The sequence below is a fragment of the Epinephelus fuscoguttatus genome, linkage group LG1, assembly GCF_011397635.1.
Source record: "Epinephelus fuscoguttatus linkage group LG1, E.fuscoguttatus.final_Chr_v1".
NCBI classification, from domain to species: domain Eukaryota; kingdom Metazoa; phylum Chordata; class Actinopteri; order Perciformes; family Serranidae; genus Epinephelus; species Epinephelus fuscoguttatus.
Window position 1 is genome coordinate 10,543,770 of NC_064752.1, and position 11,442 is coordinate 10,555,211.

The 11,442-nt window shown below is 42.9% G+C and overlaps 1 protein-coding gene across 8 annotated transcripts in view; it reads left to right on the forward strand.

Moving 5' to 3' along the window:
* The window catches only part of LOC125891356 (plasma membrane calcium-transporting ATPase 1-like), a 148,402-nt gene extending 137,164 nt beyond the window's left edge, over positions 1–11,238 (forward strand). For 5 of the 8 annotated variants that reach the window (XM_049581142.1, XM_049580979.1, XM_049580624.1 and 2 more), the window contains one exon: positions 1,776–11,238. In XM_049581142.1, the coding sequence (XP_049437099.1) occupies positions 1,776–2,021 (246 nt within the window). In that variant the 3' untranslated portion in view covers positions 2,022–11,238. The remainder of the gene's footprint in view (positions 1–1,775) is intronic. The other 3 variants (XM_049581061.1, XM_049580907.1, XR_007449644.1) reach the window with 2 other exon arrangements.
* The last annotated feature ends 204 nt before the right edge of the window (positions 11,239–11,442 follow it).

Genomic DNA, 11,442 nt, shown 5'->3' on the forward strand with positions numbered 1-11,442 from the left:
GGCAGGATGTACACATCCTTTAGTCGGGGTGTGTATTTCCTGGTTTGGGTCCCTTATGTCTGATGAAGATAAATCTCAGTCCTCTGCAGCTCCCATAAACAATCAACATCAAACTTTGTGTTAACAGTTTGGGGAAAGTCCTTTCCTGTTGCAACATCAGAATACCTACTGTGCACAAAACTGGCTCTGTAAAGAAATGGTGTTCCCAGTTTGGTCTGCTCAGAGCTCTGATCTCAACCCCATCCAAAACCTTTAGGATGAACTGGAATGCCGACTGTGAGCCAGACCTGATCAGCAGACATCAGTGTTGAACCTCAGTAATGCTCGTGTGGCTGAATGGAAGAAAATTCCTGCAGCCAGGTTCAAAATCTTGTTTAAATCCTCAAACCAGAAGAACAGAGACAGCCTCAGATTATCAGATCATGGTTTTGGAATAACATCTCAGATTCTGACTTTAACGGTGTTAAATATTTTGGGATATAAGTTGGTCAGTGTATCTGACTCCTGTGTGTGTGTGGTCCACACTTCTCCAGAGGTCTGTTTGAGGGTTATGACTTGAGCCCTTTTTACAGAGATCTTGCTATAGGGCCGCTACGAAGTCCTCTCTTCATGTCGCCCTTGCATTTTTTCACAGAACCAAATGGCGGCTATGTCATGCTGCTCCCGTATGTGATTTTAGATAGCATGCCAGCATTGTGGAATCAAAAGAGACATGACGGGCATGACATGTCACTCTGCTCGGAGGGTAAGGAGCTTGCAGACTTCAGTGTTGTCCCGATTTGCAGACATTTTCGGTTGCTGTTCGTCTTCTTTGAGTTAGCCACTAGCTGCTACCAGGTACTTTTTAAATCTCCCGCGGTAAGTTGCATGCATAACACGTCATCATAATATTACACCCGTGCTGTCCATGATTCCGTCCTGCTGGCTGTCCCGTTGATACAGACATCGTTTTGGCACTGTTAATACCTTTGTTCCCAGCTCAGAGGTGATACAACTCTGTCTCCCCATTCTGCGATTGTACCTCTTATACAGAATGGTGCAGCGGCATAACCGCATAATATTCCTGCCTTGACCAGGTAGTGTAATAGCGGCTTTGGTTTTAAGATTCAGGTTAGATTTAGGTTTAGGTTAGAGACAACTGGCATCCAAAGAGGGTCAGATAATGCGCTGGCAACAAGTTCATCATAGATTAAGTCATGATGGAATCAGTGACAGCCTTAAAGGTACAGAAGATCATGAAAATAAAAATAAAAACGGTAGTTTAGTAAACTATGAAGAGGATAGAGATATTTTGTTCATCTAAATACTGATGTAAATCATTAAGTCAGAGGCCAGTTATGAAAAATGATGTGTTGGGGTTAGGCATTTAGTTGTGATGGTTAACATTAGGGTAAGGGGTTTGGGAATGCATCATGTCAACGAGAGTGTGTGTGGTTGTGTGTTTTCGTTTTGCACCCGTTGTGATTTGATGCTTTTCCACATTTGGCCGCCTGTTGAATTTTTTTGTTGCAGTTTGTCTTTCTGCACTCAGCTGTTTTTTTTTTTACTTTTTGTGTTGATGTTTTGTAAAATTTAGTTTTTAGTTCTCCCACCATGTTCTCCTCCAGCCGACCTCTGTTTTATTTGTTAATGTTGTGTTGTGTGGTTTTGCATCCCCCTGCCCAGATTCAGAACACGACCACCATGTGTCCCATCGCTGCCTGCGTCACATCATACCTCATAACAATTTTTCTCTGTTGATATGCTCTGACATTTGTTTCCTTTCTTTGTTTCAGATTAAGGTGGTGAACGCGTTCCGTAGCTCCCTGTACGCGGGGCTGGAGAGCCCAGAGTCCCGTAGCTCCATCCACAGCTTCATGGCCCATCCTGAGTTCGTCCCCCAGTCCGAGGAGGAGGCTCGCATCCCCACCATCGAGGAGAATGGAGACGAGATCGACCCCCTTCCCAGCGCCTCCTCTGGGGCGGGGGGAGGAGGAGAGCCACCCAGCGCCTTCCCCCAGAGCTGCGAGTCATCCATCTGAGCTCCTCCTCCCTCCTCCTCCTCCACCTCCTCCTCCTCCCTCCTCTTTATCAGCATCATCTGTCATCCCACCAACTGAACTGTCGCACTGAGGAGGGAAGTCACTCTGCATCCCCTCATCCTGCACACACACATGCTTCACGTCGTCGTCACCCCCCTCTGTCATTCCTGCCACGTTGTGTTTTTCATACTGACTGTGGCGTCGTTCTGCCTGTAAGTTTGTCCCTCCACCACCACCACCACCACCACACACGTGTATCAGTAGAGGGTGGAGTCCAGAGTCCCCACTGTGGAAGGCCTGTCTTTGTCCATTCATGTATATTTTTTACTTGATGCTCTTTTTTTTTTTTTTGAAAAGCTTTTAAACTATGTTGGGTTCAATCTTTGCGGGACTCGCAGCAGCATGTCGTGTTCTGTACTTGCTTCATTCCTGCATAACGCTCTCTCAAAAACGGCACAGAACTTTTCAAAGAGTGCAGTGATTCTCATGTACATACGCTTCCCGCTCCTCTACACAGCTAACAGCCGGGTTTGGTGATCAGAAGATTTTTAGGCAAATGCAAAAATGTAACCTTTTATTTTGTTTGTTTGTTTTTAAAACCTCTAAAGAATGTTAATTGAAGGCTAATTCAAACTCCTGATAATGTCTTGTGACTGTGACACGACAGTCGTCAAGGTTCAACTGTTAAAAAAATGTTCTTCCCTTTATCGTGTCTGTATGCGTTGGTTTTTCTTTAGCAGCTGTGTTGCATGTGGAAGGACAGAATGTTTACTCTTCAACAAATAATCCAACATGGCGGCGTCCAGAGAGAGCTCGCTCTCTGCTCAGTGGGGGTCCAACCTCATCTCATCCAGTCAGGGTTCTGGTTCTCTCTGCCCCTCCCCAAGTACGTCCACATCGTCGATAGGAAACAGGAGTGTGGTTCATGTTTCCCCTCCAGTAGGATGCATGTTATGTTTCATTCGTGTTGTCGCATGATAATTTAGGAATGAATATTTGAGATTCTGTTTAGACAACCACATATGTGTTAGTCTGCAGCAGCGTCTGTTCACGGTTCCACTAACTTCCTGTCTGTAGGACTGAACTTCCTGTTACCACAACAGACTCATCAGTAATCATGTAAAGGAAACAGCATCAGTGCAGTTCAGGCCCTGAGATACCCCTCTGAACTACAGTGGGTGTCTTCATAATCTGCGTACAGGCCGTGTGGCCCTAAATCTTGTTCCTTGTGAATGTGATCTACCCGCACACACTCGTGCAGGGTTGCAAAGGGCTGGAACACATCCCAGCTCACATTGGGCAAAAGGCAGGTACTCCCCAGTTGGCCAGTGGTGCCTTTCTTGCTGTTTTCACAGCAGAGGTAGCGCTGATAAAATTAGCCACAGCATACACCGAAGGGCTTGATTGCCAACAACAAGAAAGGACACAGCCTTGCCTGAAACCTTGAATCTTTGTGCTGCCCCTGCACTTGTCCTCTGCAGCGTCACTGACTCACCGTGTGGTCAGAACCAGTCCACTCCGGCTCTCCTTTCATTTTAACAACACGTGCACAGAGCTCAATGTTGGTTTCGGCTCATTTATGTGAACAATAAACAGAAACGAGAACACTTCGCAGATGATGGTTATCATTCATTCCCCATCATGCTATCAAATGTCAACTTTTCTTGCGTTCTTATCTCTTTCCTACCCCTTGACAGACTCATGTTAGATAAGACCCGCCCTCTTGATATATTGCGACCAATCAGAAATGACAGCCTGTGACCATGACACTGTGAGGAGACCCCCGCTAGACACTGCCCCACTGTGCCGTCCTCGCAGATGACCAAATGTAAGTCAGGTGGACTGTCGACAGCCAACCTGAAAGTGTAAATTGGGTTAGAAATGACCAAACATTAAGCTCACATCTTTCAGGTTTGGACTTTCCAAACTGGACACAACTGCCACAGGATGACAAGTACTCATGTCTACGTCCATTTTTTTAAATTTAGATCTGGGTTGCAGTGGCACCAGGCTAAAGCTCCTTTTACAATGCCTGTTCAAGGCAGGAATGTCATGCCATTTTTCGTCTCCCTGATCTGCATGATACGCACAACAGCAGAATGGGGTGGCAGCAGAGGTTGTAACAGCGTAGAATCTACATCTGTGGAAAAGGGAGAGCCAGCAGGGCGGGACAGGTGTGACATTTTGCCAACGTGTTATGTGTGCAACCCACTGCCGAGAGATTAAAGCAGCTTGAAGCAGTTAGCAGCTAACTCAAAGAAGAAGAATAGCGACCAAAAATGTCCACAAACAGGGCAGACAATGAGGTCAAGGAGCTCCTTACCTTCAAGAGGATGGGATCAGCAAATGAGCGGCAAATGATTATTAATTCCTATGTTATTGTTTATTGAGTGCTGCCCTGTGGGAATATGTTATGCAGATGCTGTTGTGTTACATGTCATGCCCATCACGTCACTTTTGCTTCTGGAACGCCAACATACTATCTCAAATCACACACTGGGATGGCATTATACCTGCCTCATTTTGTTCTGATAAAAAAAATTCAAACTGTTGTAATGGTGGGTCTTTGTTGCGGTCGTACCGCCGAATCTCTGTGGAAAAAGGGCTTAAGAAAGGTCGCCCCAGCTTATCTCGTCTTCTCCCCAGACACATCCTCAAGCTCTTCCTGGTGGCTGCCCAGGTGTTCCCAGGGCCGATCCGATGTATAATCCCTGCAGTGTGTTCTGGGTCTGTCAGTAGGCATTCTGATAGGATGGTAAACCATCTCAGCCAATGTCTTTTAAGCCAGAGCTCATGACCACAGACGAGGGTTTGAATGCCGATTGAAAGCCTTTCTCTTGGTTCGCAGAACGACTCTAGTATCAATGAGTCTGCTTTGGGTTACAGTGCAGGAAGTCCAGTTCCAGCAGACAGGAAGTTGATGGATCTCTGAACAGGGTCTGGACCGTCTGTCTGTGTTTAAGACAAATCTTAGTACCACTTCTGATGTTTTCATTCCCTCGTTTGAAACTAAATCAGCCGTCAGTGACATCACACGACCGGCAGCAGAGGAGGTGTTTGATTTTCATCACCTCTCTCCGCTCTGCTGTGTTTCGATTGACAGGCGTCAGTGTGGCGGCCACGCTGAGGTTCACAGGAGACTAATGATGTCACCAGTCAACCTGTAGACTTAAATCCACTGTGTGTCCCCGCTGCCGCTCAGTACTTGCTGCCCACCGTTGTCCGCAGATTACTGTCTTAAAAGAAGAAGGAATCATCTTCCAATCAGAAGCAGCGATGCGAGTAATCCCCTCTTAGTCTGACTAGCAGCCATCAACCTATCTATGAACTAGGACACGTTATTGAAGTAATGTGCTACTACTGCCATATTTCCAACTTTTTGTCATGACTAGGTTCTTCCTCTCCCCACTGATGAGCTTTTTCTATGTAACTCAGAGCCATATTTTATAGGTTGTCTGTATTGTTTTTTATCTCATTGTTATCGAGGTTTCCTTTGGACTTTCTCACCCCTTGACCCCACCCCCAACCCCGACCCCGACCCCCATCCTCCCCCTCCTCCCCTGGCCCTTTACTCCAAACACGACCAAAAAGCAAGGAGAAAATCTTCAGTCGTCACTGCCGAACCAAGTTTAAAGGACCTCTACAATGTTTACATGAAAAGCAAGTGGGTGGCAGTTCGCCTGCGCTTCTCTCATCCGACCACTTCCCTTTCATTCCCTTGCTTTCCTGAATCTTAGAGTTACTATTTAACTAAATGGGGAATCTTTCTTGCATGGTTTTCATATAAAATTCAATGTTTTGCTCATTTTTTACAATTCTTCTGTATTTTTATATTAAGTACTTTTTAATATTTTGGAGATATATGAATATATATGTATAGGCTGAAGAGTTTGGTGACAGTACAGTACATGAATGAGATGAATCTAACGTGGACTCTGTCTTTTTACAGCTCTCTAAATATTTATGCCACGTGTGTCGTCTTGGTCACCTGATGTTAGGGCTCAGAAACCTGCAGTGACTTGTTTACTTCCTGTCGGCCGTTCAATTGGAATCTCAACAGTCGAGTCTCATCAGCCCCCCTTTTACATGAGTATATTCACTTTATCTAAGATGTTGTGACACACTACACGCTATGTGATTTCGCAGTTATCCAACTCCATTAGAGTTCAGCCAATGCAACGTGAATACAGCTAACTGTATCAAACATTAAATGGGAGTGTATAATTATTTATCCAACCTCTGGGTTTCTTTGTTTCTGTACTTTGAAGCTACTATGACTGATTTCTTTGAATGAGTGGACTGATGCTGTTTTCCAACTAACTGGTGTCGGAGCTGACGACTTTAAAGAGGATCACAGCTGTGTCCCGCTTCAGGTTTCACCTCCTTTGAAGGGGGCGTGGCCTATGACGGCGTGTCTCATCCAAAACTAGCTGCAACCCCCTAATACGGACCAAAACTTGAGAACGTATCCTAAGGACCAAAGCAGAGCCGACCCGAATCATAGAACAAACCAATGAGTCGCTTTGAGCCCCCGTGCCTCGAGGTCGTTGAAGTGGACCCATGGGGAAAAAAACTATCTAAACCCAACATGCATCTTTTTTTCTTTTATTTTTTTATTTAAAATATCTTAGTCCCATAGGAAGTCTATGGCCTCTGATCCAAAAGGGGACTCAAGGTCAGTTAGACCGCCAAAGATGAATTGACCCGCTCCAAAACGTGATCTGAGACCTGGATAATACACTAAGACCCTACACGACCCAATTAGACTAAATATGATTTGAACCAGCTTGACATTGTGTCAGGTCCCAGTTGCCAGAAACCGATTGGACCCATTAAAACCAAATGTTCCCAAACAAATCTGTCTTTGAGTTTCTCTGTTAATGTCATTTCAGTATTGAAGGATATGTCCACCCATTGTTACCAGTCATTTAGAGCAATGGTTGTCAAACTAACTTCTTTAAAGTTTCGGGTTTCCATGATAAAATCATGGAGTGTTTTCAAATTTGATATTTGCACGTACCACAAAGACTTTTCGAACACTTTTTGTACTTTTTAAATTTTCTTTCACTGATTTGATCGTCATAAATTGTAGTTGCTGTACATGTTTGCGTACTGGGGGGTGAGGGGACCGTTTAATAACGACTAAGGCCCCAAAAAGGCTCGGGCCGGCCCTGAACCACATGTGTCATCTAAATTCAGGCCAAAGAAGGAGAGGACGCCACATTTTTTTTATTTGGTTGTGAAATTCACACATTTAAGGAGGCATAGCCTGTGACGGGACACAGCTGCACCTGTAGATGTCATCGCCATTTTATACAACTGACAAACTTCAGAAACATTTCCCGGGAAGAGAGCAGGACTGTTAAAGCGCTCGTGACATCACTTCCTCTTCCTGCCGTGCGTCCGTTGGCTATGAACGAGACGCACCTTTCCAAACGATGACATGTTTTCCTCTTTGTTTTTGTTCAACTGCTGAATCTGACAGAACACCTGTACAATGTAAATATTGTCATATAAGTGAATGAAGCATACCTGCTGTCTGTGTCGGTGACAGGAAATGGGAGAGGGGGCAATCAGCCAATCATCACCCAGCAAAGCTTTAAGGATGCTCTGCCAAAGTCGTTTTCTCTGTTTCTTTTCGTCTTCTGCACAAGTTTGTTTTTAGAAAGTTTGCAGTCACATGACCCCTCCCTCCCTCCGCCCACCCCCGTCCCTCCCTGCTGCCTGGATAAGATTGTCCCTCTGCTTTTGCCACGGCCTCTCTGTGGCTGTGGCGGTCGTCTGTTGGACTGGTTGGACTGGTTGCCCTCACATCTCATGCCAGGTGCACCGTGCAGCCCCGCCATCAGAGACGCTCCAGACCTGTTTGTGCTTCTGGTTTTTCCGAGACTCAGCAGCAGACTGAAAATATTCACCTGATTTTAGTTCTCTGAAGGTTCTTTTTTTTTTTTTTGTTTTCGGAGTTCAGAAGATCTCAGTTTTCCAATAGGACTTCTGTATGGAAAAGGAACTCGCTTCTTAATCCAGTCATTGTTGCATTTTGACTGCTTCCTCTTCAGAGCACTGCCTTTTCTCAGAACAGCTTCCTGTTGTCGGATCTTAAGGAATTCTTTGGAGAACCTTCATGTCCACTTCAGCATTCACAAACAAAAAAATGGTTCAAACGAACTGGAATATCACAGTTGGAAAAGTCATAACCACTCAACATATATACCTATATATTTATATATTATCTCTATATATTTATATCTAGTACATATATGTGTGTGTATATATATATATATATATATATATATATATATATATATTAGATATAAGTACGTAGAAATATATATATGTATATGGTTTCTCAGTTGAACTTTATTGCAAAAAAGACTGAAAAAGATTTGTTTTCTGTAATTACTATGATACACAGTAATAGGCGTTGGTGTTATTTTTGTATAAACATAATATCATCTATGTGGCATGCATGACATATATACAAAATTTGGTGGTTTAAAGCAATATGTCCAACCTGGTGCGATTGGTTCTGTCGTGTTCTGTGTAGCCTAAAGCCACTCTGTGCGAAAAGAGATAAAAAAAAAATCAACAAAAAAAAACAAAAAGAAACTGCATTTGGATAAAAGTAACTGTTCAGTATATGTGTTCAATGTTCTGTGTTCTGCATGTTTTAGTATGGAATGAAACATCCCAAAATGTTGACTTGTTTTTACCAAATGAATCTCAAATACACGCCCCAAACACATGCAGCATTACACAGAGACAAACACACACACACACTCATGTATTTGCACTGTGAGGTGAAACACACTGAGGAAATTAAAACTGTGTGACTTCTGATGGATGGATTGATGAAAGATTAAGATTCTTCTTTTCTTTTTCTTTTTTTGTTCCCATCGTCTCATTTTTATCCAGAAACAAAATAACTTAGCAGATCTGTCCGACCGCCCACCTCTCACCTGTTTCATCCTCCCGTCCCAACACACGCATACACATGCACACACACATATACACTCATGAGACTCACAGATTCTCCTGAACTCATCACCCACTCATCTGTGCAGTGAGAGGAGGAGGGAGACGGTGACAGTTAACAGGCCTGAAACTTTGAGGTAGGCTTCTGCTCTGCAGGCGTCATCATCTCACCAATCACATCCATTGATCTCTGTGATCCATTATCCTCCTGCTTCTCTCCGCTGCTTCACACTGGAGAGAAAAAAGTGAGGATGATGGAGTTTGTTGCTCACCTGTAAAAATGTCTGTGTTCATGTTAGAGTCCGACCGATAGAGCAGCTGATTTTATTCACCAGGGCAGAAGTGATTATTTAGAAATGTATCCACTGGAGCATACTAACAATTTTATATACGGCTGCATCTGAGGATGAGTTTTATTATCAATCAGCTGTTTTTTATTTGTTTTTGATTGATCAGTAATGTCAGAAAATAGTGGAAACTTCCGTCACGTGTCCCAAACCCAAACCCATTCAGTTCACCTTCATATGTGGCAAAGAAAAGCAGCAAATCATCACATCTGAGAAGCTGAAATCTGAGAATGATTGACGTTAATTGATTATCAAAATATTAATTGATTGACAGAAAATACTTTTTTGTTGGCTAATTATTTTAGCTCTAGTAAAATGTCTCGCTCGTCACAATTTAATCATCAAATGTAATGGATCTTTATTAAAATGTTTCATCAGTATCGATCGGAATCTAACTCCCTGATCACTGACAGTCTGGTGGTTGTGATGTGATGACAGATTTGTAGTTTTAAAAGAAGATCCTTCACTGATAGTTACTTGGATTTGCAATTTAATCTGCCATAAAAAAGATGTATTTTATTCTTGTCTGGATGTTAACATCTAAAACACCATGAAAACCTCAAGACACAACAAAACTGCTGAAGTCACAACATGTTCCTCTTAAGATTTCTATTATTCAACATAAAACTCAGTCAGCTTTAGATTTGTAGGACATTATTTTCTCTTTGGAAGGAGGTAGGCTAGCAGTTTCCCTTTGCTTCCAGTCTTTGTTCTAAGCGAGGCTAAAAAATGAACTGTGTCATATTTCTGTACTGAACACAGAGATGAAACTGATCAAAAAATCTGACTCTGGTAAAGAGCGAAAACGAGTATTACGGAAAAATGTATTAACAGACAGCAGCAGGATTCAAAGACAAGCGAGCGATTATCTACCAGAGTTTATACTTTATATATCTGCTCAGACTGACTTTTCTCATCAGGCCACTTTACCTGTCGTTGTGTTTGGTTTTTATCAGGGTGTGGAAGTGGTCGTTGTGGTGACAGTGTTGACGGCATTTAAAGCTTTGTGTCAATGTCGGAGTGAATGTTGGACTTTGTGGTCACGTTGAGATGTTGTTGAGATGGTAGTTTGGCAAATCTGGCAGCCAGGATTCAAGAAATACTGAGGTCGTGAATCCAAGTCAGTCTCAGTGCAACCAAAAATAAATTCTTGGGTTTTGATTATTTGGATTTTTTCCTTTTTATTTAATCACCTATTCAATTACTGTTTATATTTTATGTGTAGTTTATTCCCCCAATATTGTTTAAAAGCTTTCTATTTGGCGTAGATGGAGTCAAATTATTTCTTCGGTCCAGATTGTAAATATCTTAACAGCTATTTAATACATTTACGTTAAATTTTGTACAAATGTTCCCCAGAGGATAAATCTTTACGACTCAAGTGATCCTCCGACTTTACATCTGTCTCCATCAATAGGTTCACATTTGTAGTTTTGAGTGAAATGTTTCAACATCTGTTGGATGGATTGTCATGCAATTTGCCACAAGCATTACTTTCCCCTGAATAATTGATCATAATCACTTCAGTGATCGGTGGCTGCCATCATAAGGTCATTTTTTGTGTATTTTATGCAGAAATATCTGCAAAACTAACTGTGTTCCATCAGCCTCAGCTGTACTTTGTGTTTAGTGCTAATTAGCAAATGTTATGTAACTAAGATGGTGAACATGATGAATATTAATACCTGCTAAACGTCAGCATTTTAGCATTGTGGTAATGTTAACATGCCGGTGTTAGCGTTTAGCTCAGAGCTCTGGTACATGACTGTAGACTCTCAGTGGTGTTTAAATGTAGAGAGGACACGACCTCAGTGTCTTCTGTCGTCCTGTCTGACAGATTCTGAGCCTCAGCAGTGATTTGTTTGTGAGCCAAAATAAAACTTCCTGTGCTTCCCTGTGTGTGTGTGTGTGTGTGTGTGTGTCAGGTGGGCTGTTGGCTGTCGATGAAAGTGCGTTTCCTCAGTGTGTCTACGTGTGTGTGTGTCGCTCTCATCCTGTCTGTTTCTATCAAACATCTTCCTCCTGTTTGCTTCAATCTATGCAACAGAATCCTCCAGTTCGGCTCCAAGTAATTCATCTGGTTTCTCACTTTCTCTCCC